Source organism: Podarcis liolepis, assembly GCF_965112155.1.
Source record: "Podarcis liolepis genome assembly, chromosome: 2".
NCBI classification, from domain to species: Eukaryota; Metazoa; Chordata; class Lepidosauria; order Squamata; family Lacertidae; genus Podarcis; species Podarcis liolepis.
In genome coordinates this window covers 126,874,610-126,901,617 of record NC_139555.1, presented here as the reverse complement: position 1 = coordinate 126,901,617, position 27,008 = coordinate 126,874,610, and the positions used below count along the sequence as shown (strand labels likewise).

At 45.3% G+C, this 27,008-nt stretch overlaps 2 protein-coding genes across 7 annotated transcripts in view; one reads left to right on the top strand and one right to left on the bottom strand.

Moving 5' to 3' along the window:
- Window positions 1-1,146: 1,146 nt before the first annotated feature.
- On the bottom strand, window positions 1,147-11,908 carry LOC310701139 (uncharacterized protein). Its single transcript, XM_083491474.1, has 6 exons — window positions 11,685-11,908; window positions 8,575-9,050; window positions 8,295-8,376; window positions 7,952-8,034; window positions 7,519-7,645; window positions 1,147-6,057 (listed from the first exon to the last, which is right to left on the bottom strand). Exons 2-6 carry the CDS (start codon window positions 8,956-8,958, stop codon window positions 4,058-4,060), a joined length of 2,676 nt encoding a protein of 891 aa, XP_083347600.1. The 5' UTR covers window positions 8,959-9,050; window positions 11,685-11,908; the 3' UTR covers window positions 1,147-4,057.
- LOC310701070 (uncharacterized protein) overlaps window positions 11,872-27,008 on the top strand; it is a 59,407-nt gene continuing 44,270 nt past the window's right edge. The window contains exons 1-3 of one of the 6 annotated variants that reach the window (XM_083491244.1): window positions 11,872-11,953; window positions 15,221-15,337; window positions 16,409-16,582. In XM_083491244.1, coding sequence (XP_083347370.1) covers window positions 16,450-16,582 — 133 coding nt within the window. In that variant the 5' untranslated portion in view covers window positions 11,872-11,953; window positions 15,221-15,337; window positions 16,409-16,449. Of the gene's footprint in view, window positions 11,954-13,182; window positions 15,338-15,920; window positions 16,071-16,408; window positions 16,583-27,008 lie in introns of those variants that run through there. The other 5 variants (XM_083491249.1, XM_083491248.1, XM_083491246.1 and 2 more) reach the window with 5 other exon arrangements.

Here is a 27,008-nt window from a genome sequence, read left to right as displayed (position 1 = left end):
GAAACCTGACCTTCCCCTCAGTTTTAGGCGCCAAGGAGGCCGATTCCTGGCAGACCAGGTGGCAGTTTCCCTGGGCTCCCTCGTTTATGGTGGGATTTCTTTTCATTCTGCGTAATTTCTGTTCATATCTCTTGCTTTTGGAGCTTCTATCTGCTTCTTTAGAAAGGCATTTTGCTTTATTAATAAGACCCTTTCACCACTGCTTTGCCTGCATTCTATCCAGTATTTAAATTCATTTATTCAAATGGATTCCAAAATAGTCCTTTATAGTGCCACCCTCTTCCTTCTCTCTCTGCCCCTCTGGTGTCACTGAGGAGAAATGAAGAGGCTCCTCCGCCTCAGGCGTTGCATGTGTGTCTGTGTGTGAGAGAGAAAACGGGGGTGCAAAAAGGGCCCAAGGATCCTGTAGTGGCCCCAGCAGAAGCCATCCACCATGGACCTGAAGCCCTGCAGGTAGTCCTTGTCCCACTTTTGGATGTGGGGTCCTCCTCTGGGAATATGGCCACAAACCTTCCTTGGTCGATGGCGAAATGGAAGAACTCCTGCCAGTCAAAGAAGTACCTGTACAGGTAGTGAACTCGCTGCATGCCGTTGCAAGAAGTGGCAATCCTGCTTCATCTGGTACAGGACATGTTATTGCAAGGGGCAGGGTGCCATCAAGGAAGGTCAGGTGGGGGAAGGGAACTCCGGGGGGACAGGCACCCCCTGCTCCTTCATGCCAAAGGAGACCCCCCTATTGTGGCAGGACCCCATCTGCCCCCCACCCCAGCTAAGCAACAGTCACATCGTGCAGGGTTGCCACCTGCCCTGTTTAATGTGCTGGATTAGATTCATTTATTCACAGAAACAACACTATGTGAAGTTTCCAGAAGATGGGTTATTTACAACAGGTGCAAGTTCACTCCAAAGAATGTTCTACACATGCGTTGCTTCTGGGCTGACCAGAGAGATGCTTAGTCTGACCTCTACTTTTGTAGCGTGAAGATGTAAAGATTGGGTCTGGCAGCTTTTTGGTGAGCATTATGTGTTCACCTAGGTTTAGCATTATGTGAATATTTGGGGTGGGGGAATTAAAAGATTTAGAAATATTGAAAAGAATGAAACTATCATTGATGGGGAGAATACCGGCGATAAAAATGAATATAATGATAATAAATAATATTTTTTAAATTTACATCCCTCCCATCTGGCTGGGTTTCCACAGCCACTCTCTTTGGCTTAAAACACAGCACAACAACAAACATTTAAAATATAAAAACAGCACAACAACAATATAAAAACAATATAAAACTATAAAAACACAGCACAACAACAAACATTAAAAAAACCTATACAAGCAACAAACTAACCGATAAATCAATGGAAAACAGTAACAACAACCAGTTTACATTTATACCCTAATTAAAGTAACCATCAACCCCAAATAAAAACATTTATCCAACACCAACTCGACAAAATCAAAACAGGGGAACCAAAATTAGAACCATTTAAAACATTTTAGCAAGTTGCCTCAATCAGCTGTTCCGGCAATGTCCCCTTGGTCTCCCAGGAGCCTTTTACGCCACATGGAAATGGGCCTTGCACCAGGGAGCAGTCTTCCTTCCAGCACTCAGGGCAACAGCAATGCCCCTCTGGCCTCCCAGGAGCCTTTTAGTTGTTCAGGGTGAGTGTGGGCTCCACAGTTCCAGATTTAGAATCATCTTCTGAAGCGTTCTATCTGTGTTGGATAAAAGGCTAGATACTGCTGGAAAACACATAGTTGTTAAGAGCTAGAGGGACATGGTTGGCATTCATGTATCTGGTATGGTAAAGCTGGAATACATAAAAGCTTCTCTAATCACCCCTGAGTGCTCACTGGAAGGACAGATCCTGAAGCTGAGGCTCCAAGACTTTGGCCACCTCAGGAGAAGAGAAGACTCCCTGGAAAAGACCCTGATGATGGGAAAGATGGAGGGCACAAGGAGAAGGGGACAATAGAGGACGAGATGGTTGGATAGTGTTCTTGAAGCTACCAGCATGAGTTTGACCAAACTGCGGGAGGCTATGGAAGACAGGAGTGCCTGGCATGTTCTGGTCCATGGGGTCACGAAGAGTCGGACACGACTAAATGACTAAACAACAAAATCATGTTACCAGGACAAAATAATTAGAGTTTGGGGGAAACATAGAAACTTTCTGGAAAACAAAACACCAAGGTGGGTATCCTCAATAGAAGCAAAGACAAGGAAAAAATCAATATGGGTTACAAATGGGGTAGCTACATCTGTTAGACTTGAGGGAGAAACAAAAATGAAATTAGGAAAAAAATGTGTCGGACTGGCTAAACTATAATCAAATTAACTCAAGATTTAAGGCAGATAAAAAACAGATTTACAGAAAAAGAATCACAATTTGAAAAAGATATTAAGATTTACGGTTAAAAACCTCTGTAAAATGTATAAAATATTGTTCGAGTGGGAAATGAAAGAAGAGCTAGTGAAATCATCTTTGATAAGTTTGGGTGGGATGTGGGTCACAATAGTGATTTAAATTTATGGGTGCAATTGTAGAAAACAAATCAAATTCATTGTCAGCTATGCTCTAAAGAAGAAGTATTTAAAAATGATCCACAGGTGGTATTTGACACCAAACAGACTAGCCAAAATGTTTAGATCTAAAAGTATAATTGGAAATGTAATTGCAAATGTAAGGGAACAGTTGGTACATTTGATCACTTACGGTGTTCATGTTGTAGGGTAACAAAAAATTTGGGGAGATGGTGTACAATGAGCTTAAGAAAAGCTTTTTTTAGAAACAGTACCCAATAATCCACAAGCTTTTCTTCTGGGAATAATGACAGAAATCTAAAAAGTAAAATAAAAATTAACTTATGGATGTACGTGAGGACATTCATTCAAATTATAATTACACAAAAATGTCCCATCAAAAGAAGAATGGAATCTCAAAATACTAGATATATATATCAAAGTAGCCAATATGACAAACAGGTTAAGAAAGAAATACGATAAAAGACTTGAAAGGTGACTGGATATCATATACAGATTATATAGAAACATTTTATACCAAGAATCATAACAGGTGCAGACAGGAAACCATGGAAAGAGTGGAAGGGAAGTAAAAGTAAAGATATACTGTATAGGATTTAAATAATTTAGAATAATATAGATATGCCATTATTATTAGTAGTAGTAGCAGTAGTAGTAGTATTAGTATTTGTCTATGACGTTAACATAGTATGTTTTGTTGGTGTGATATAAGAGAAAAATAAATAAAAAATGGAAGAAAACAGTAAAAACATTAATATTAAATGTATAATATTAAAACAAATCAATACCTCTGTTTCTGGAAAGGTTTGTATAACAAAATATTTTAAGCAAGGATCAAAAAGAGTACAGTCAAGGTTGCTGCCTGACCTCAACAGGCAGAGAGAAATTTCAATGAAGAAGTAACCCTAAAAATACTTCATCTGTTGTGACGGACTGACACTCCACTAACACTAAGGAGGAAGGGAAACAGGGTCGCCAGTTCAAGGAATTTATGCCACACAATGACAAAAATGTCCCCCGGTCAAGATCTGGTGCTCACTCAACAGGAATGGAAAAAGGTGTCAGACGTTGCCACTGGGGTGAATCACACTGCTCTGAATCTCTGTTCAGTCTAAGTCTCCTTCCATGTATCATATGTGTGCAGAGGAGAACTGGATTTGGCTGAAGCAAACCGCTTACTGCTGTTCACAACATGTAATATACAGAGAACTCTTTCTCCCTCGTGGATGCAATTCTTTGCTCCTGGCATGCGCTAAGGACTTTTAAGGATCAAGGAGAAGAGTAGTGAGAGATTTCTAGACCTAACCTTCCCACAAAGAAAAGTCTGAAATCAACACCTTGACTTCCACCTTACAGATCTGGATACATAGTGTGAATAATATGGGACACCAGGTTTGCACTCCATGGATTTGAGAGGCAAGGCTGACTTCTCTGCTGGGTTGAAGAAGCACAAGAACACTGTTGCGATACAAATTATAGTCTACTAAAATACAATCACAACTTAGCAAATGCTATGCTTTCTCCCCAGAGTGAGTTCTTTGATGGGAAGAGAGAGTGGAGTTGTGACGGAAGCTCTTTCCACATTCCAAGCAATGATAGGGTTTCTCCCCTGTATGAATTCTTTGATGGGAAATGAGACTATCCTTCCGACTGAACCACTTTCTACATTCCAAGCAATGATATGGTTTCTGCACCATATGAATCTTTTGATGGGATGTGAGACCTGTGCTCTGTGTGAATCTCTTTCCGCACTCTTGACATTTAAATGGTTTCTCCCCTGTATGAATTATTTGATGGGAAGTGAGTTTGTAGCTGTGGCTAAAGCACTTTCCACATTCGAAGCACTGAAAGGGTTTCTCTCCAGTATGAATTCTCTGATGGGAAGTGAGAGAGGAATTGTGACTGAAGCTCCTTCCACATTCCTGACACTGATAGGGTTTCTCCCCTGTATGAATTCTTTGATGGGAAGTAAGATTGCTGCTACTACTGAAGTTATATCCACATTCCAAGCACTGATATGGTTTCTCGCCTTTATGTATTCTTTGATGAGAAGTGAGACTACTCTTCTGAGTGAAGCTCTTTCCACATTCCAAACATTGATATGGTTTCTCCCCTGTATGAATTCTTTGATGAGAAGTGACATTGTAGCTGTGACGGAAGCTCTTTCCACATTCCAAACATTGATAGGGTTTCTCCCCTGTATGAAATCTTTGATGGGATGTCAGATGGCTACTCTGGCTGAAGCTCTTTCCACATTCCAAGCACTGATAAGGCTTCTCCCCTGTATGAATTCTTTGATGGGAAGTGAGAGAGCTGTTGTGACTGAAGCTCTTTCCACACTCCAAGCACTGATAGGGTGTCTCCCCTGTATGAATTCTTTTATGAAAAATGAGACCACACTTCTGACTGAAGCTCTTTCCACATTCCAAGCACTGATAGGGTTTCTCTCCAGTATGAATTATTTGATGGGTAGTGAGATCTGAGCTCTTTCTGAAAGTTTTTCCACATTCAAAGCACTTATAGGGTTTTTCCCCTGTATGACTTCTTTGATGGGATGTCAGACTGTTTTTGTGACTAAAGCTCTTTCCACATTCAAAGCACTGATAAGGTTTCTCCCCTGTATGACTTCTTTGATGGGAAGTGAGATGGGCATTCTTACTGAAGCTCTTTCCACATTCCAAGCACTGATAGGGTTTCTCGCCTGTATGAATTCTTTGATGGGAAGTGAGACTGTGGTTGTGGCTGAAGCTCTTTCCACATTCGAAGCACTGATAGGGTTTCTCCCCTGTATGAATTCTTTGGTGGGAAGTGAGATTGTTCTTCCAGGTGAAGCTCTTTCCACATTCTAAGCACTGATAGGGTTTCTCTCCAGTATGAGTTCTCTGATGGGAAGTGAGAGAGGAGCTCTGACTGAAGCTCTTTCCACATTCTTGGCACTGATAGGGTTTCTCCCCAGTATGAATTCTTTGATGAGAAGTGAGATGTGTGCTCTGACTGAAGCTTTTTCCACATTCCAAGCACTGATATGGATTCTCCCCTGTATGAATTCTCTGATGAGAAATGAAACTGACCTTCCACCTGAAGCTCTTTCCACATTCCTTGCACTGGTAGGGCTTCTCCCCAGAATGAATTCTTTTATGGGAAGTCAGATGGGTGCTCTGATTGAAGCTCTTTCCACATTCCAAGCACTGATATGGATTCACCCCTGTATGAATTCTCTGATGAGAAATGAAACTGACCTTCCACCTGAAGCTCTTTCCACATTCCTTGCACTGGTAGGGTTTCTCCCCAGTATGAATTCTTTGATGAGAAGTGAGATGGCTGCTCTGATTGAAGCTCTTTCCACATTCCAAGCACTGATAGGGTTTCTTTCCAATGGGATTTCTTTGATGGGAAGTGGACTGGGAACTCTGACTAAAGTTCTCTTTACTCTCCAAGTATTTATATGGCTTCTTCACTGTGTGGATTCTGTCCTGGTCCCCCTTGTTACTAATTTCCAATTCATCACCCCCTGGAATGTAAAAAACAATAATTTTTAAACATTAACATTTTATTTAAATGTTTTACATTCATGAAAATATAATATGATTAGAGGAATAAATAAAAAGAGAAAAGTGTGGAAGAATAATTTTTGAAAGAGGAAAAGAATGTTGGAAAAATACAGTATAACAGATCAAATAAAATCAATTTCACTTCTATATGTTATTATATAGATTTTAAGTGGTATTGTAACACTTATTTATATATATAGAGAGAAACTACCGTATTTTTCGCTCTATAGGACACACTTTTTCCCCTTCAAAAATGAAGGGGAAATGTGTGTGTGTCCTATGGAGTGAAGACGCTATAGCCCCGCTTACCCTCTTTCGGCTGGAGAGGTGACGCGCGGCTATGGCAGGAGCCTCTTTAGCCGCGTGCCACCTCTCTAGCCGGGAGAGCGCGCACGGGGCTAAAGAAGCCCCCCACAACCCTCTCCCGGCTGGAGAGGTGACGCGCGACTATGGCAAGAGCCTCTTTAGCCGCACACCACCTCTCCAGCTGGGAGAGCTCGTACGGGGCTAAAGAAGCCATAGTCCCGCGACCCTCTCCCAGCTGGAGAGGTGACGTGCAACTATGGCAGCAGCCTCTCCGCTGCGCGCCTTTCCGCTGCTCCTCGACCTGCTCTTTGGGGCTGGCGGTGGGCTTCCCCCCGCCAGCCCCAAAGAGCAGGTTGAAAGGAACCTGAAGCCTGAAGAGTGAGAGGGGTCGGTGCGCACCGACCCCTCTCTCTCTCCAGCCTTCCAAGGTAGCCGCCTGAAGGCGACTGAACGCACCTTAAATGGCACCTTGTTTTAGAGGGGTAAAATTCTTCCCCTCTCTGCGCAGCGCCTCCTGCCGCTTCGCTGACGAGGCGCTGGGCAGAGAGGGGGAGATTTTTTTTCTCTTGTTCTCCCCCCTCTAAAACAAGGTGAGTCCTATTGTCCGGTGCGTCCTATGGTGCGAAAAATACAGTAATTAGAGCCTCAGGAAGAACAACCGTTCACAACTGTTCATTCTTCAACATTGCCAGTGAACAACTGTGAAAGAGAAATAACTGAAGGGAATTAGATGGGAATTTTTACTATGGAGTTCACTGCCTTTGTTTGCTGGTATTAGCTGATATATTTATGGGAACCTGAGATTCAATTAATTTTGTTTGGCCCAATCACGGAATCTGCTCTGTATCCATTGTCAGTTATCTCTTTAGTCAACCAAAATCAACAGAAGCAAAAACACAAATCTGGCAGAAGCTACTTCAACCTCCCTACCCACTCTGATGGATATTCACAGACAACACTGCCAATCGCCCCTCATTCCAAGTGATTTCTGGGGGCGTTAGATTTCCAGGTGGTGTAGATAGCGCTACTGACTTCCAGCCAAACCTTGGAGATTCATCGCAAGGAGAGAGAGATGGAATTTCAAAACAGATATGATGATCCTCAGAGAGCCTTACCCAGAGAATCCAGGAGCCCACGATTCTCCTCCATGACCTCCTCATGCAGAGCTCTCTGGTCAGGATCCAGCAACGCCAACTCCTTGTCCGTGAAATAAACAGCAACATCCTCAAAGCATACCAAATCCTAAACAAATAAGGGTGATGGGTTAGTTAGATATATCCTGGCCCATTTTTATGGTTTGTCAACTGCTTAGAAACCTATTTAGTCTTCAATGTAAATATAGAAATGAAACAGCAACTGCTGATAAATAATATTGGCGACATTGAGAAGGCGATAAGGATGAGGTGGATGTCCCATATTCTCAGCACATAAACCATCTTGAATGGCATTTCCTCATTTTCTTCAGGGCACCGTTGACAGGAGGTAGAGGGAGTCACCCTGCCAGCCCCACCCCTCAGCCTCTCTCCCTACATGTCTCCTGCCCCCTACCTGATCTGCTTCCATAGCTGCTGCTTCCCCTTCAGGCTCATGAAAAGACAGATGAGGAGGTCTTGTGGGCATCATCCTGTCACCTTCCAGAGACAAAGAGAAGTGAGAAGCCATGAATGCCTGCTTTTCTCCGATGTTCAGGAGTGTATCTCTAATTACAGGTGTACCTATTGAGTGCCTTTTGACATCCGTACACCTTTCGTCTTTTAGTTATGTAAAAATATATCCCACCTCCTTTGGGCTCTTGGCCCCAACTGCCTCCCCACAAAAGACGGAAAGAACTGACAGATTAATTTCCAAATCCCCAGGATGTGACCAAGGAGAGAAATAACTCGCTCCTTACCTAGTGGTCTCTCTCTGGTGTCCATCGGAGTCCTCTCTGCCTCAGAGGAATCAGGACCCATTTCTGTCAACAGATCCTGAACCTGAAAGAGCAACGAAGATTCAAAACAAAATGGGAAGGGGGATTAGAAAAGCAATGGTAGAGGCAAACACTTTAGGGGTAGCAGATCTCATTCCTTGGATCCGATCCATAATGGGATGGGACATTAGTACCACATTTTGGGATACTCTTGCTCTGGTTTGGAGCCCCTTGGGAAAACCCAGAGGAAAGTCTCTCTCACCTGCTGCTCTGCCTGCTTCCTCTCCTCTGCCTGACTCAGGAGGAAACCTTCAGTGAGAGCCACTGCCTGGGAACTGGTCTCTGCTCCACATTCCCTCACCCAGCTCTCTATCTCAGGGGGAAGGACAGCCAGGAACTGCTGCAAGATCACCATGTCCAGCATCTCAGCTTTCGTGTTCCTTTCTGGCTTCAGCCACTGACAGACAAGGTGGTAGAGTCGGCTGCAAACCTCTCGGGGTCCTTTGGCCGCCTGGTAGAACTGCTTGAGCTGCTGGCTCTGAACATCTGAGCGGAGCATAGCGTTTTCCCAGAATCCCCCAGTGCTCCCATCTTCAGTGGCATGGCCTCTTCCTGCTTTAGGTCCAGCCGAGTCTTGCTCATCCATCTTTCCTCTCAGGAAGCTTCCAAGAGATTAGAAGGAGCCCCTTTTTTCTTCTGCAAAGTTCTTCCCATCCGAATTAGAGGTGCTGGCAAACCCTACAAAGCAAATGCATTGTTCTGTTATAAAATTGGCACTCTGTCATGATCAGAAAAATGTCCCCAGACAAACGTGGATGGCTTTTGCTAGCAATCAAGGCTGCACTGCACTAAAGCCCAGGCTCTGAACATATTGTGGTTGTAAGTTGTTTTAAGCTGTTTTTAAACTTATTACAGCTCCGTGAGAGAAAAATAAAGACTCCAGAAAAACAACAACACACCATCAGAATTTGTCTTAATCTGGCTGGTCTAAATTTAAGTATAAGAAGAAGTTATTATCTGCGGAAAACACACACACAAATCATCAGAATTTGGCTCAGTCTGGCTGGTCTAAATAAAAATTTAAGCATAGTAATAGTAATACATTACTACTACTACTACTACTACTATAACTACTACTACTACTACTATTATGCCGCCCATCTGACTGGGTTATCTCAGCTACTCTGAGCGGCTTCCAATAAGATGAACATCAAACACAGTAAGGCATCAAACATTAAAAATGTTTCTGCATCAGTAGAGCAATTATTCTCCTAGCTGGGTCTCAGCGGCTTTTGATACCATCAACCATAACTTCCTTCTGGACCGTGAAGGTCCTGTGTGAGTGTCTCGAGGCGGTTGGAGGAGGGATGGTGGCTAACGGATTGAGGTTGAATCCTGACAAGATAGAAGTTCTGTTTTGGAGGGACAGGGGACAAGTGGGTGTGGGGGACTCCCTTGTCCTGAATGGGGTAACTGTGCCCCTGAAGAACCAGGTGTGCAGCCTGGGAGTCATTTTGGACTCACAGCTGTCCATGGAGATGCAGGTCAATTCTGTGTCCAGGGCAGCTGTTTATCAGCTCCATCTGGTATGAAGGCTGAGACCCTACCTGCCCACAGACTGTCTCGCCAGAGTGGTGCATGCTCTAGTTTTATCTCCCGCTTGGACTACTGCAATGTGCTCTGCGTAGGGCTACCTTTGAAGGTGACTCAGAAACTGCGATTAATCCAGAATGCGGCAGCTAGACTGGTGACTGGGAGTGGCAGTACGTTTCCGAGCACATTCAAAGTGTTGGTGCTGACCTTTAAAGCCCTAAACGGCCTTGGTCCTGTATACCTGAAGGAGCGTCTTCACCCCCATTGTTCTGCCCAGACACTGAGGTCCAGCGCCAAGGGCTTTCTGGCGGTTCCCTCGCTGTGAGAAGTGAGGTTCCAGGGAACCAGGCAGAGGGCCTTCTTGGTGGTGGCGCCTGCTCTGTGGAACGTCCTTCTGTCAGATGTCAAGGAAATAGACAACTACCAGACTTTTAGAAGACACCTGAAGGCAGCCCTGTTTAGGGAAGTTTTTAATGTTTAATGCTGTATTGTGTTTTTAATATTCAGTTGGGAGCTGCCCAGAGTGGCTGGGGAAACCAAGCCAGATGGGTGGGGAATGAATGAATGAACTCAGTATAGTGGTACCTCAGGTTACAGACGCTTCAGGTTACAGACTCCGCTAACCCAGAAATAGTACCTCAGGTTAAGAACAGAAATCGTGCTCCGGCGGTGCAGCAGCAGCAGGAGGCCCCATTAGCTAAAGTGGTGCTTCAGGTTAAGAACAGATTCAGCTTAAGAATGGACCTCTGGAACGAATTAAGTACTTAACCCGAGGTACCACTGTACAGTGACCACTAATAATGAAATATATGTTGCAGATATCCCTGCACATTTATTATGATATTTTGTGATATACAAATGAAGGGAGAGGATTTACAATCGGAAAACTATTGAATGGGAAGGGACCCTGAGGACCATCTAGTCCAACCCCCTGTGATGCAGAAATATTCACCCAACTTGAGGCACAAACCCATGACTAGGAGTCTAAGAGTCTCATGCTTTACTGACTGACTCAGTCTATTCATTTGTATCATTTACTGTTCCCATTATCCTTGTTTACGTGACCCCATTAAGAGTTATTCCAAAAGAAAGGAAAAAGACAAACACAGGCCCCCCCCCCATCTACAAAGCAGGATGAGGCCACTTTAAAGAGTACTGGCTTCCTCCAAAGAATCAGGGGAACTGTAGTGTGATGAGGGTGCAGGGAAAGCTCGTTGATTTGTGGGTCTCTGCCCCCCATGCACCTTCATCCTACAGCCTGGGGACCCCCCTTCTATGCAAGGCACCCCAAGGGGGAAGAGAGGAGACTGCAGATCCCAGAAGGGGGACCCAGGCAGCTCTGGCAAAGGAGAGAGAGGAAAGCAACCCCACCCCTTTCAGGACGGGGGGGGGGCTTTTGCTCTGAGGGACCCCGCCCCCTTGTCCTCCCTTCTCTAGGAATCCAGCTTAGTTCCTTTTAACCCTTCATGAGCCGAACGCACCCAGTTCCCCCCTCTATGGAGAGCAGGAGCCCACAGAGAGGGGCTTTCTTCTGGGGAGGGTGGGGACCCGTTGTAAGGCAGCAGCGTGTAGGGGGAAAGGCTGTTCCAGAAGCAAAGGACGGCCTGGTGGGGGCTCCTCCCTCAGAAGGGCGGGCATTGGCATGCCACTTCCCCCCCCCAAAGGGGCAAAGGAAGAAGAGGAAAGATGCTCCCCCCCCCCTTGGGCATCCTCCCCCTGCAGCCCTGGGACCCCCCTTCTCCCCGGGGCGCCCCAAGGGGAAAGAGAGAGGAGACTCACTGGATCCCAGGAGGGGCCACCGAGGCAGCCTTGGCAGAGGACGAAGGAGGAGGGGCTTCCGCTCTGGAGGACCTGGGACCCCCGCCCCCACTTCCTGGCCTCTCTAGGATTCCAGCTCGCCTCCTTTTCTTCCATGTCGCCTGCTTCTGCGCCTGCGCCCTAACCCTCTCGGATGAGGGCGGTCTTGAGCCGCGCCTCCTCCGCTCCCTCAATCCAACGGCTGGTGGGTGACGTCATGCCGCAAGGGGATCTCGAAATTCGCCGCGCCCGTGAGCTGAGGGGAACGAAAAAGGCGGGAAAGGGGAGAGGAGAAGGGACATGTGACATCCTTCTATATATTTGAACATGGCTATCATATCACCCCTTAACCTCCTCTTCTCCAGGCTAAAGATGCCCAGCTCCCTTAGCCGTTCCTCATAAGGCATCGTTTCCAGGCCTTTGACCATTTTGGTTGCCCTCCTCTGGACACGTTCCAGTTTGTCAGTGTCCTTCTTGAATTGTGGTGCCCAGAACTGGACACAGTATTCCCGGTGAGGTCTGACCAGAGCAGAATACAGTGGCACTATTACTTCCCTTGATCTAGATGCTATACAGTGGTACCTCGCAAGATGAACGCCTCGCAAGACGGAAAACCCGCTAGACGAAAGGGTTTTCCGTTTTGGAGGCGCTTCGCAAAATTTCCCTATGGGCTTGCTTCGCAAGACCACAGCCCATAGGGAAATATCCGGGACAGCGGGGAAGCGCAGCACGTCTTCCCCACTGTCCTCGGACCTCCTCCAAAGGCGGGCGGTGGGGCGGGAACGCCTCCTCCCGCCGCCGCCGGGCTTCGGAACGCTGCTCCGAAGCCGGGCGCGGGGGGGGGGCGGGAACACCTTCTGAAGGCGGGCGGGGGGCGAAAGTCTTTGTCCCCCCTGCCTGCCTTCCCAGGGGCTTTTAAATCGCCCCGGACAGCAGAGAAGTCCTCCGCTGTCCCAGGGCGATTTTAAAATGCCGCCCGCCAGCATTTTAAGATCGCCCGGACAGCGGAGAAGTCCTGCGCTGTCCCGGGGTTTTTTAAAATGCTGGGGGTGGGAAGAAAAGCCCTTGTCCCCCCCCCCCAGCCTTCAGAAGAGGTCCGGGGACAGACTGTCCCTGGACCTGGTCTGAAGGCGGTTTCCCTAGGAACGCATTAATTGATTTTCAATGCATTCCTATGGGAAACCGTGCATCGCAAGACGAAAAACTCACAAGACGAAGAGACTTGCGGAACGAATTAATTTCGTCTTGCGAGGCACCACTGTACTCCTATTGATGCAACCCAGAATTGCATTGGCTTTTTTAGCTGCCGCGTCACACTGTTGGCTCATGTCAAGTTTGTGGTCAACCAAGACTCCTAGATCCTTTTCACATGTACTGCTCTCAAGCCAGGTGTCCCCCATCTTGTATTTGTGCCTCTCGTTTTTTTTTGCCCAAGTGCAATACTTTACATTTCTCCCTGTTAAAATTCATCTTGTTTGTTTTTGGTATTACTTCTGGGTTAGCGGAGTGTTTGTAACCCGAGGTACCACTGTACTTAAAAGTAAACACATTAAAGAAGAGGAAGAGAAAGAAGAAGAAAGCATCCATAGACCCTTGTTCGGGAGGTCCTCCTCATGGCCCGCCTATTTGAAGGCACTTGAGTCTGAATCACTAGTCACTGGGCCCATGACCCTCAACACTGCAGATCAACAATGGTAAAAAGAAAACCATAAAAACTTTCTTGAGCAGCTTGCGGGGAAAGTGTCAGACATTGACAAAAATGTCCCCCTGGTCAAGATCTGGTGCTCTTTCCACATGGCATGGAAAAAGGACTCAGACACTGCTACTGGGGTGACTCGTGTTGCTCTCAGTTCCATCCAAACCTCCTACCTTGTGTTGGACGTGTGCAGATGTGAACTGGATTTGGCTGAAGCAAACTCTTGCTGAAGAACAGCAGCCAGTGAATCCTAGATGTAACCTTGCCACAGAGAAAAGCCTGAATTCAACACCTTGGCCAATGACTTCCACCTCACAGATCCTGTGATTCCCTACAGACCTTCCTGGGTGTTCAGGAACCCTCTTGCGTGTTCAGGTTGGCAGAGGGGGCCCTCTTGGTAGTTTCCCCTGGTGGCGGATCCTTCGCTGGGGAATTCCCTCTCGCCACAGAGATGAATCAGGCACTTTCCCCTCTACTCCCAACGCCTTGGACACAGGAACACACCCACAAGGACTCCTGACTAGCCATTTGGCTATGCAATGTGGGCTGTTCTGTAAACTCTGTTCTGTCCTATCTCCATTTTTTCTGCTTCTGTTTAATTCACCAACCAAGAACTCATACAGCGACCAGCAGTAATGAACTATATGTCGGAGATCCTCCTGCTATTTTTGTGATACAAATGGCATGAAAAGACTCAAGTCTATTTATCTGTATCTTTCATTATTCCTACAATCCTTGTTAATAACCCCCCCAAATGTTATTCCGAAAAGAAAGGAAAAAGACTGTTCTTCCTTGGGATCCAGATGCTGCCTTCCTTTTGGGGAGGGGGCTTTGAGCACAGGGAGAAGAAAAGCCCTTCTGCATCTGCAGCAGCAAAACCGGACCACTTCCTCTGTCCCAGATGCAACAACACATGTCTCTCTCCTGTCGCTCTCCACACCCACGGCTGGCGCTGTTACCTTCCAACAGCTGGATCTCACTCCCAAAGGCACTCTCTTCCATGGTCTCCCAAGACAGATGGAGGCCAACTAACCAACCATTCCCCCCCTCACAATGCACAATGGGGCTTTCCTCCCCCTCCTGGTGCCCCCTGAAGTTGGCTTGAGGAGGTTGGGGGGGGGGAGTCCACCCCACCAGATGCTGAGAGAGGAGGTCCTTCCATCTGGAAAATGGGAACACTTTGAAGAATTATGTGAAGATGTGTGCCGTATAATCATAATCATAAAATTATTACAGTGTGGAATTCCTCCATTTACACAAAGATTAATTGTTGTTTAGTCGTGCCTGACTCTTTGTGACCCCCTGGACCAGAGCACGCCAGGCACTCCTGTCTTCCACTGCCTCCCGCAGTTTGGTCAGACTCATGTTTGTAGCTTCGAGAACACTATCCAACCATCTCGTCCTCTGCCGTCCCCTTCTCCTTGTGCCCTCCAACTTTCCCAACATCAGGGTCTTTTCCAGGGAGTCTTCTCTTCTCATGAGGTGGCCAAAGTATTGGAGCCTCAGCTTCAGGATCTGTCCTTCCAATGAGCACTCAGGGCTGATTTCCTTAAGAATGGATAGGTTGGATCTTCTTGCAGTCCATGGGACTCTCAAGAGTCTCCTCCAGCACCAGAATTCAAAAGCATAAATTCTTCGGCGATCAGCCTTTTTTATGGTCCAGCTCTCACAAAGATTAATACTCATCATTAAAATTGTTCCATTACAATGTTGAAATAAGCATGCAGGAAAAGAATAGAATTAAAACAGTGCAGCTATTAAAAGGCAGAAAAGAACGGCGCAATGTGTAGAAGATCATCTTCATTCTCCCTTTCTCTCTTAGGGTCCAGTGTGTTTGGAAGACGTAGCTTTTCGTTTCACACACAAAGACCTGGATCCTGACCAGAGAGCTCTGCAGGAGGAAGTCAAGGGGGTGAAGTGTGGGATCCTGGACTCTCTGGTAAGGCTCCCTGCTGGATCATCAGATCAGTTTTGAAATTCCATACAGATCTCTGCAGGACAAACCTCTGCAATTTTGAGGGAGCCCAATAGCGCCAGCTACAGCGTCTGAGATTTTAACACACCCACAACTTTCCTTGAATGGAAAAGTATCGATGTGTGTGTGTGTGGGGGGGGTATCTCCTGTTTTATCTGGGAATATTCTTCCACCAAAACTTTGCAAAAGCATTGCAGGAGATCCTGGGGTCCCTGCCAGGCCCCGATTACTCAGACACCCCAGGGTCCTTGTACTTGAGGAATCTGGAAAATGACCTCATTGACAGAACTGAAAAGAATTTATTACAATCCTTCTGTGCTTTGCCACAAGACGCCCAGAATGAAATACTCTCCAGATTTGACCTCTTACGTTCCTGACTGATAAGTCTGAAGAAGGAGCAAAGGCCTCATGCAAGCAAAACTTGACCCTTTGTGCTCCAGATCCAGCCCACTAGATATAACACAGTGAGTTAGATTTATGGGCTGAAAAGCCACCCCCCCCCACTAACAGCAGGTTACTGAACCTTCTTACCTTCCAACCTTCTTGGAGATGAAAAACTTCCCCAAAGATTTGGACCCCATGCAACTCCTGACAGAGGTGGATACGGCTACACCATCTGCCTGGCTTGTGATGAGAGAGCTCAAAGATTGTGAACAGGGCTCTCCATAGAAAGCACCTAGCATGGGGGCACCTACATGTAATATCTACTCTGCTCTTTTCTGCCCATGCTCTGGGGTTGCGGTTTTCAGGCTTGGGGACAGGACGGTGACTGGTTTTTGTACCAAGTTCTGTCAATTACCCCCACTGAGTTCAATGGGATCTACTCTCAGGTCACTACTGTGCAGACCATGCCAGGCTTGCAAGTGGGGTGAGGAGCATACAGAAGAAATTGGAATCACTGGAGATGTTTAGAAATGGGGCTTCTCTTGGGAAGGGGCTGCCCCATTTGTGCTTCTCCAGGGGCAGGAGAATATCTAGGGAAAGAGGATCCCTGCAGGGCCTCTGAGGCCCCCTTTGCTTCTTCCTCTCTCCCAGGACCCTGCAGCTTCTTTTGGCTCCTTGACTCCTCAGGAAGGATGAAAGAGACAGATCCTGCAAAGCTAGCGAGGATGGAAGGAGGAAGATGGACGGTTGACCTGGTCAGGTTGTCTCCTGCATCCCTCCTCACAGCCTCTGAGCGTTCCCTCCCAGGGACCTCCGAGAGATCTGGTGAGTTCTTCTTTTTATATAAGATTTTTTATTAGGAATTACAACATAACATTTTATCAATAAAACATATCATCCTCATTCCCCCCTCCATTTCCCCCTCCCCAAAATAGAAACCCCCCTCCCACCACTCCCAGACTTCCCTCAGCTCCTCTCTCTGGTTTTTCCATACTTATAATTCTCTGCATATTATAAAATTGTAAAAATCCTAAGCTATCTGACTATATGTTCTTAATAATAAAAATGTGAATGTTGATTCAAAACCTGCCAAGGAGTCCAGTTCATTTTGTTGTCTCTTTAAATACTTTGTAAAGGGTTCCAATTCTTCTTTATAGTCACAGTTGTCCTTATCACGTAGTTTGTATGTGAATTTCGCCAATTCCGCTTAGTCCATCAGTTTCTCTTGCCATAGTTCTTTAGTTGGGGTTTCTTCATTCTTCCATCCTTGTGCTATTAAGACTCTTGCTGCCATTGTTGCATACATAAAGATAGTCTTAAATTTCCTTGGCAGGTCTTTCCCTAAAATCCCTAACAAAAATACTTCAGGTTTTTTTAACAAATGTTAATTGGAACATTTTCTTCAACTCATTATATATTGTTTCCCAAAAATTTCTAATCTTACTGCAATCCCACCACATATGGAAAAAAGTCCCTTCTTTTTCCTTACATTTCCAACACATGTTTGAACTGGATTTATGCATTCTTCCTATCCTTACTGGTGTTATATACCATCTGTACATCATTTTCATATAATTTTCTTTCAACAGAGAGCAATCTGTAAATTTTAAATCAGTTTTCCACAATCTTTCCCAGTCTTCAAACATTATATTGCGACCTATATCCTGTGCCCATTTAATCATTACTGTTTTCACCTCTTCATCTTTTGTTTCCCATTCTAACAGAATACTATATGCAGCTTTCAGCAGCTTCACCTTCCCTTCTACGACTTCCTTTTGGGATCTGGATGTCGTATAGCTAAATCCTTTCTTATTATCTTCTTTGTATATTTCATGTAGTTGCCAATAATGTAACCAACTCTGAAAATGGTCTTTTATTTCCTCATAGTCTCTTAATTTCCATTTTCCTTCTTGGTCTTTTAACAGATCAGCATACATAAGCCACTTTCCTTTCTTTCCGAGTGGTTTGAGCAGTAAAGCTTTGTGTGGTGAAAGCCACCAAGGAGTCTTTTGTTCTAACAGATCTTTATCTCTCTCCCATACTCTCATTAATGATTTCCTAATTATGTGATTGTAGAAACTTTTATGTACCTTCCCTTTCCCATACCATAAGTATGCGTGCCGGCCAAATCTGTTGTCATGCCCTTCCAATTCTAATGCTTCTTGTTTTTCCAAGTTCATCCAGTCCCTAATCCAAACCAGGCAGGCAGTTTCATAGTATAATTTAAGGTCTGGGAGAGCATAACCGCCTCTATCTTTTATGTCTGTAAGTATCTTATATTTTATCCTTGGCCTTTTGCCCCCCCCCCCCCCAGATAAACTTAGAAATTTCTTTCTGCCAGTTTTTAAAACATTCGTCTTTCACAATTATTGGGACTGATTGGAAGAGGAATAGCATTTTTGGCAGCACATTCATTTTGGCCGCTGCTATTTTCCCTAACAGTGAGAGATTCATTCTGCTCTATATTTATAAATTTCTTTTTACCTCAAGCCATTTCCCCCCATAATTATCCTTGTATAAATTTATATTTCTTGATGTTAGCCATGTCCCTAAATACTTAACCTTTTTATGGACTTCTATCTCAGTGTTTTGCTCCAATTCCTTTTTTTTTTCATCCTTCAAATTTTTAAGTAGTAATTTTGTTTTATTCCTGTTTAATTTAAATCCTGCCACTTCCCCAAAATTCTGGATCTTTTCTATGACTTTAGGGAGTGAAGTTTTTGGGTCTTCCACAGTTATCACTAAATCATCAGAATATGCTTTTAATTTAAATTCGCTTTCCCCAGTTTTTACACCTATGATCTCTTTATCTCCTCTAATATTTCTGGCAAGTACTTCCAGTACCAGAATGAACAACAGTGGTGATAATGGACATCCTTGTCTGGTTCCTTTTTGTATCTTACATTCATCCATTATTACCTGATTTATAATTAGTTTTGCCTTTTCTCTGAGTAAATTGCTGATATTCCTTTTAAAAATTTAGGGGCGCATTTAATTTCTTTTTGTTTTTAACCTCCAGGTATTCTATTATATTCAGAATATTCCTTATATTCTCCTTCATTTGTCTACGTCCTTCGGAGGACAACCAAATTTAAGCACAAATTCGACCCACAGCTGTGAGGCATTCACGAGCTTTTTTTGTGGAGAAAGTCCTGTTCCTCCGCCATGACCTCCCTGCCCACCACCTGCCTCCTTGATCCGTGCCCATCTTGGCTGATAAGGGTGTGTCCAGATGTCGCGCGGACCCCCTGGTTGAAATTATCAATTTGTCTCTTGGCACGGGGACATTCCCAGGGGAACTGAAGGAAGCAGTGGTGTGTCCTCTCTTAAAGAAAACTTCACTAGATCCCTTGTTGTTGTTTAGTTGTTTAGTTGTGTCCGACTCTTCGTGACCCCATGGACCAGAGAACGCCAGGCACCTCTGTCCTCCACTGCCTACCGCAGTTTGGTCAAACTCACTCTGGTAACCTCGAAAACACTATCCAACCATCTCGTCCTCTGTCGCCCCCTTCTCCTTGTGCCCTCCATCTTTCCCAACATCAGGGTGTTCTCCAGGGAGTCTTCTCTTCTCATGAGGTGGCCAAAGTACTGGAGCTTCAGCTTCACGATCTGTCCTTCCAGTGAGCACTCAGGGCTGATTTCCTTCAGAATGGAGAGGTTTGATCTTCTTGCAGTCCATGGGACTCTCAAGAGTCTCCTCCAGCACCATAATTCAAAAGCATCAATTCTTCGGCGATCAGCCTTCTTTATGGTCCAGCTCTCACTTCTATACATCACTACTGGGAAAACCATAGCTTTAACTATACGAACCTTTGTTGGCAAGGTGATGTCTCTACTTCTCAAGATGCTGTCTAGGCCTGTCATTGCCCTTCTCCCAAGAAGCAGGCGTCTTTTAATTTTGTGGCTGCTGTCACCATCTGCAGTGACCATGGAGCCAAAGAAAGTAAAATCTCTCACTGCCTCCATTTCTTCCCCTTTTCTATTTGCCAGGAGGTGATGGGACCAGTGGCCATGATCTTCGTTTTTTTGATGTCCCGCTAAGTCCCGCCCCGCTCCGGATGGCGGCGCAGAGCTGCCTGCCGTCCCGGGATCAGCTCAGCTCTGCGCGGCCACCGGGAGACCGGCTCCGAGGGTTGCACAGAGCTGCCTGCAGTCCCCGGCTCAGCACAGCTCTGCGCGGCCATCGGGAGCGGGGCGCTAAGTCCCGCCCCGCTCCGGATGGCGGCGCAGAGCTGCCTGCCGTCCCGGGATCAGGGCAGCTCTGCGCGGCCACCGGGAGACCGGCTCCGAGGGTTGCACAGAGCTGCCTGCAGTCCCCGGCTCAGCGCAGCTCTGCGCGGCCATTGGGAGCGGGGCGCTAAGTCCCGCCCCGCTCCGGATGGCGGCGCAGAGCTGCCTGCAGTCCCGGGATCAGCGCAGCTCTGCGCGGCCATCGGGAGCGGGGTGCTAAGTCCCACCCCGCTCCAGATGGCGGTGCAGAGCTGCCTGCCGTCCCGGGATCAGCGCAGCTCTGCGCGGGAGCCGGGGGCGAAGCCCCGCCCCACTCCCGATGGCCGCGCAGAGCTGCCTGCAGTCCTGGGATCAGCGCAGCTCTGCGCGGCCATCGGGAGCGGGGCGCTAAGTCCCGCCCCGCTCCGGATGGCGGCGCAGAGCTGCCTGCCGTCCCGGGATCAGCGCACTTCTCCCCATCGCCAGCCCCACAAGCTCGGTGGACAGCGGGGAGGCAGTGTGCCTTCCCACTGTTCCCTGACCTGGTTCTTCCAGCCCCGCACCTGGGGGGGAAATAAAATTTTTTCCTTTATTTCCCCCCCAAAAAACTAGGTGCGTCCTATGGGCCGGAGCGTCCTCTGGGGCGCACAATACGGTACTGATGCTAAAGACAGAGGGGGGTTTGCCCTGCCAGACCTTAAACTTTATTATGAGTCAGCAGCTTTTTGCTGGCTGAAGGAATGGCTACTTCTGGAGAATACAGATGTTTTGGATCTTGAAGGGTATGATAACATATTTGGGTGACATGCATATTTGCGCCCTCTCCGATTGCATGGAGCCCGGACAGCCCCGTAGTTTTCCACGGATCTGAGGGCAATGAAACAATCGTTGAGACGGCTAGAGCGCCGGTGGCGGATGACCCATTCTGAAGCTGACCGGACACAGGTTAGAGCTCAATGTTGAGCCTACCAAGTGTCGGTAGCGACGGCGAAGAAAGCTTTCTTCACCGCCTCTATTCCATCTGCAGAAAACAGCAGCAGGAGACTTTTTCAGGTGGTCCGCAATTTAGCAGAACCACCTGCTACATCGGGGCCCAGTATGGGCCACATGATCTCCTGCAATGATTTTGCAAAGTTTTTTTGCAGATAAAGTCGCTCAGATTCGGGAAGAGGTAGACGCCACCGTGGGAGCAGGGCCAGGGCGGGAGAGTGCTAGACTCCTGTCTAGTCAAATTGCGTGGGATCAATTCCAATCTGTTACCTCCGAGGATGTGGACAGGCTGCTTGGACGAGTGAAACCAACCACCTGTCTCCTTGATCCTTGCCCATCCTGGCTTATAAAAGCTAGCCGGGAAGGGCTGGGCAATGGGCTTCGTGGGGTGGTGAATGCTTCCCTCCGTGAGGGAGCCTTCCCAGACCTGCTGAAAGAGGCGGTTATTAAACCACTTCTTAAAAAACCATCTTTAGATGCAGCCACGATGGCCAACTATCGCCCAGTCTCAAATCTTCCATTCTTGGGCAAGGTGATTGAGCGAGTGGTTGCCGAACAACTCCAGGCACGCCTGGAAGAAGCGGACCATTTGGATCCCTTCCAGTCGGGATTCAGGCCTTATCATGGGACTGAAACTGCCTTGGTCGCACTGGTTGATGATCTCCGGCGGGCTAGGGACAAAGGTGAGAGCTGTTTCCTAGTTCTGCTGGATCTCTCAGCGGCGTTTGATACCATCGACCATAACATCCTTCTGGACCGTCTTGAGGGGCTGGGAGCTGGGGGTACTGTCATACAGTGGTTCTGCTCCTTCCTCCTGGGCCGTGTTCAGAAAGTGGTGGTGGGGGATGAGTGTTCAGACCCCTGGGCTCTCACTTGTGGGGTGCCTCAGGGTTCTGTCCTCTCCCCCATGCTTTTCAACATCTACATGCAGCCGCTGGGAGAGATCATCAGGGGATTTGGGCTGGGTGTTCATCAGTATGCGGATGATACCCAGCTCTACCTCTCTTTCAAATCAGAACCAGTGAAGGCGGTGAAGGTCCTGTGTGAGTGTCTGGAGGCGGTTGGAGGATGGATGGCGGCAAACAGATTGAGGTTGAATCCTGACAAGACAGAAGTACTGTTTCTGGGGGACAGGAGGCGGGCAGGTGTGGAGGATTCCCTGGTCCTGAATGGGGTAACTGTGCCCCTGAAGGACCAGGTGCGCAGCCTGGGAGTCATATTGGACTCACAGCTGTCTATGGAGGCACAGGTTAAATCTGTGTCCAGGGCAGCTGTGTACCAGCTCCATCTGGTACGCAGGCTGAGACCCTATCTGCCTGCGGACTGCCTCGCCAGAGTGGTGCATGCTCTGGTTATCTCCCGCTTGGACTACTGCAATGCGCTCTACGTGGGGCTACCTTTGAAGGTGACCCGGAAACTACAACTAATCCAGAATGCAGCAGCCAGACTGGTGACTGGGAGCGGCCGCCGAGACCATATAACACCGGTCTTGAAAGACCTACATTGGCTCCCAGTACGTTTCCGAGCACAATTCAAAGTGTTGGTGCAGACCTTTAAAGCTCTAAACGGCCTCGGTTCAGTATACCTGAAGGAGCGTCTCCACCTCCATCGTTCTACCCGGATACTGAGGTCCAGCACCGAGGGCCTTCTGGCGGTTCCCTCACTGCGAGAAGCCAAGTTACAGGGAACCAGGCAGAGGGCCTTCTCCGTAGTGGCGCCCTCCCTGTGGAATGCCCTCCCACCAGATGTCAAAGAGAACAACAACTACCAGACTTTTAGAAGACATCTGAAGGCAGCCCTGTTTAGGGAAGCTTTTAATGTTTGATGTACCACAGTATTTTAATATTCTTTTGGAAGCCGCCCAGAGTGGCTGGGGAAACCCAGCCAGATGGGTGGGGTATAAATAAATTATTATTATTATTATTATTATTATTATTATTATTATTAATGGTATGGCAAGGTAAAAGCACATAAGGCATTTAAAAACTATATTGTCAGGAAAGCATTGTTTAATGTTTGGATAAGGTACAAAGACTTTTTGGAGAGTAAAACCCCAAGGTGGCTATCACCTATGGAAGCGAAAGCTTTGAAAAAACTTAACATGGAGGCCAAATGGCCAAAATATTGGGAAATTTTAGAACAGGAAGGTGACAAATTGAAATTGCAGAGTTATGACAAACTTAAAGAGAAGGTGCGAGATTGGTTACATTATTTTCAAATAAGAGAGGTTTATAACTTGGATAAAAAAATTGGTTTCGAGGTGGAAAAATCAAAGTTAGAAACAGAATTGTTAGAACCCAATGCTAAGATACCATCAAGAATGTACAATCTGCTGCTGAAATGGAATACTGAGGAAGAAACGGTAAAATCTGCAATGATAAAATGGGCACAGGATATAGGATACAATATTTTGTTTGCTGACTGGGAGAAGTTGTGGACCACCGGGATTAAATTCACGGCATGTAATGCTTTAAGAGAGAATATTATGAAAATGATGTACAGGTGGTACATGACTCCAGTCAAGCATGCAAAAATATATCATTTGCCCGATAATAAATGCTGGAAATGTAAGGAGATTGAAGGCACATTCTTTCACCTTTGGTGGACGTTCCCAAGGATTAAGGCCTTCTGGGAAATGATCTATAATGAAATGAAAAAGGTATTTAAATATACCTTTCTGAAGAAACCAGAGGCTTTTCTCCTGGGCATAGTTGGCCAATCGGTGTTAAAGAAGGATAGAACTTTCTTTATGTATGCTACAGCAGTAGCAAGAATTCTCATCGCAAAGCACTGGAAGACACAAGATCTACCCACCCTGGAAGAATGGCAAATGCAACTAATAGACTACATGGAAATGGCGGAAATGACTGGCAGAATTCGAGACCAGGGAGAAGAGCTTGTGGAAGAAGACTGGAGGAAATTTAAAATTTATTTACAGAAACATTGTAAATTTTTTGAATGCTGATGACGTTGAAATGAACTGAAGGGGTTCTAGCAACAAGGTAAAAAGTAAGATGGGATTGATAACAGATAAGCTAAATTGGACATGAATTTGCTGAACCAAATTTTAAAAAATGGGATACAAAAAAGGGAGGCGTGAGGAAGTCAGGAAAATAAGTTAACTAAAGATGAAAAATTAAAAAAGAGGGAGTTTTGTTTTTATGTGTTTATTTTTTTTCTTTTTTCTTTTTCTTTCCCTTTTTGTGTTTAATGTTTGTATTTTTGGATTTTGTGATTTTGTATTTTTCTGTTTTGTATTTTTGTTCTGAATTATTTTATTGATAAAACTTAATAAAATATTAATTAAAAAAAAACAATTTATCTGTGATCTTCCCATTTAGATTGATTTTATTTATGGAGTTCCTCTGTTCACTTTTCTTTAACTGCCAAGCTAGCTGTTCCCCGTTTATTTCAATGCTCAAAATATTTTTGTTGCACTCTTTTTATTTTCCAACTATTTTCCTCATTAATGATCATTGAGTATTGAGTTCGTAAAGTTTTAATTACCTGTTTCACTGCCACTTTGTTTGTTTTGTCTGACAGCTCTTTCTCCTTTTCTGTAATTTCTGCTAGGATTTCCTTTTTCCTTTTCTCTCTCAACTTCCTTTTGTATGAATTTTGTTGTATAAAGAGTCCTTTCATTACTGCCTTACTTTCGTCCCAGACTGTCTGTGATTTTTGTCTGTCCTTGGCAGTTTATTTCAAAATAGTCAGTCAAGGCCTTTTTTGCTTTTTCCATAAATTTTTGATCATCAAGTAAATCATCATTTAACTTCCATCTAAAAGAAATTTGACTTTCTTTTTGTAATTCCATAATCAAGGAATTATGATCTGAAAAGGTTCTGGGATTGATTTCATTTTTCTTTGACTTTTGTCTCCAATTCTTTGTAGAGCCATAGGGAATCTATTCTCGAGCTGCTGTCATGTACATAGCTGTAATAGGTGAACTCCTTATCAAACATATGTTTGATTCTCCATATATCTATCAAATTTAAGTTTTGAGCCATATCAAAAGAAGTCTTTGGTAATTTACCTTCCTTTGTCTCTTTTTTCCTGGCTGACCTGTCTTTATCTAGAGATGGAACTCCATTTAAGTCTCCCATTAAGATCATCTTTTGATCTGCAAATTCGAGTAGTTCTGTTTCTAACTTTTTGAAGAATATTGCTTTTTTGTCATTGGGTTCATAAATACCAACCAATATCACTTCCTCCCCCTGGATTTTAACTTGTATTACTAATATTCTACCTTTTTCATCCTTCTGAATCAGTTTGGGTTCAAGTGCAGGATTAATGTAAAAAACTACTCTCTTTTTTGTTTTGTCTGATGAGATGAAGTCCAAACCTAATTTTTTATTAATTAGGACTTTTTTTTGCAGTATGTGTTTCTTGGAGACAGATTATATCTAATTTCTGCTTTGCTATTACATGCTGAATGCATTTGGCTTTACAGTTTAATCCATTAACATTCCAGCTCAATATTTTAAGATTGGTCATTGTCAGAGTCAGTTACAATATTATTTGGGGGGGGGCATTGCCCCTTCCAATGATAACCGCTCCAAAGCAGCTCTTTGTTCTGCTACTGGACCCCCCCCCCCCCCGGTGTTGTTTTGGCTCAAAGTCTCTTTTATATTTTTCAAAGAACTCTTTCACTTGAAATTCTGATGTTAGCCTGTATCTCTTTTTCATAAATGTAAAAGATATGCCTTCTGGAAATTCCCATTTGTGTCTGATGTCAACTCTCCTAAGTGCTGTTGTTAAAAACCTATATCTGGTCCTTCTAAGTCTCAATTTCAGTGAAATTTCCTGAAAAATATCTACTTTCTGCCCAGCAACCATGAGATTGTCTTCAAAACTCTTTTGAAGGATTGCATCCTTCTTCTTTTTTATACTAATGTTAATAAAATGGTCTCCTGGCTGCCTTCGCTCTCTTGTCCTAATTCTGAAACAGCTCTCTGAAAGACCATCCAGCTAATCCCTCCTTTCTCCCATCAAGATTGTCTTGTAACATGTTTCTAAGTTTGACTCCGTATCATATTATGGGAATCCCCTTAATCTTAATCTCTCTATGTCTTTCCTTTAGCTGCAAAAGAAGAATCTGATACTCCAATTCATTCTGCTTCCCTTGAACCCCTCCCAAAGTCCCCCTCATCCCTTTTTGTTCCTCTCTCAATTCTCCTGTCTCCTCTTTGGTCTTTTCCAATTTATCTACTGCGGTTTCCAACTTGTTAACCTTATCTCCCAGTATCCCAAATTGTTCTTTCAAAACTCTGTTGGAGTTTTCAATATCTCTATGGACTTGTTCAATCAAGGTTTGATTAGATTTTTCCTTATCACTATGGACCTGTTGTGTAAAGTTTTGCATCGATTGAACCATTTCTTTCCTGAATTCCAAAAGTTGCTGTGCAAGCAAATCTGTCTGTTCTCTTCCCCCCTTATCAGGCAATTCTTCTTGGACACTTGCCTGTCTAGTTGCAGCCGCAGCTGCGGCTTTTCTAGTTATTGTTCCTTCCTTCCCCGTCATCTCTATATCAGTTGGTTCCCAGTGTTATTTAAGCTGTTCAAGGTCACACCTGCCAGTTCCAACTCTGTCTGACCGTGAGATTGTTTCCCCCCTTCCAAAATTATTTTCCAGTTTCTCTTTCGCTTTTGTCTACCTTCTCCCTTCTCCCTCCACACAGCAGCAAGTATTACAGTCATACAATATCACAAAAAAATAGCAAAGAGGAAGAAGAACATCCAATAAAGTTCAGAAACTTAAAATATACAATTATAAGGGAGAGACAAAAAACAAAATTAAAAGGTCCAATAAAGAGAGGTCAGCACAGTGCTATTCCAGTTTTATGTATTTAAGGGCAAAGTTGTACTTAATTTGTCCTTATCTGCTTGTATTGTCCCAGACAGTGGTGATTTGCAATAGTTCCAAAAGTTGTGTCTCCACTTTAAGCCTTACTGTAATCCCATGGCAAATTTGATTTGATGTTTAAATCACAGATATGCTGGAGTTCCAGTCAGCAGGTCTTTCTTGGCAGCCGCTGATAATGAGGCAATGAGG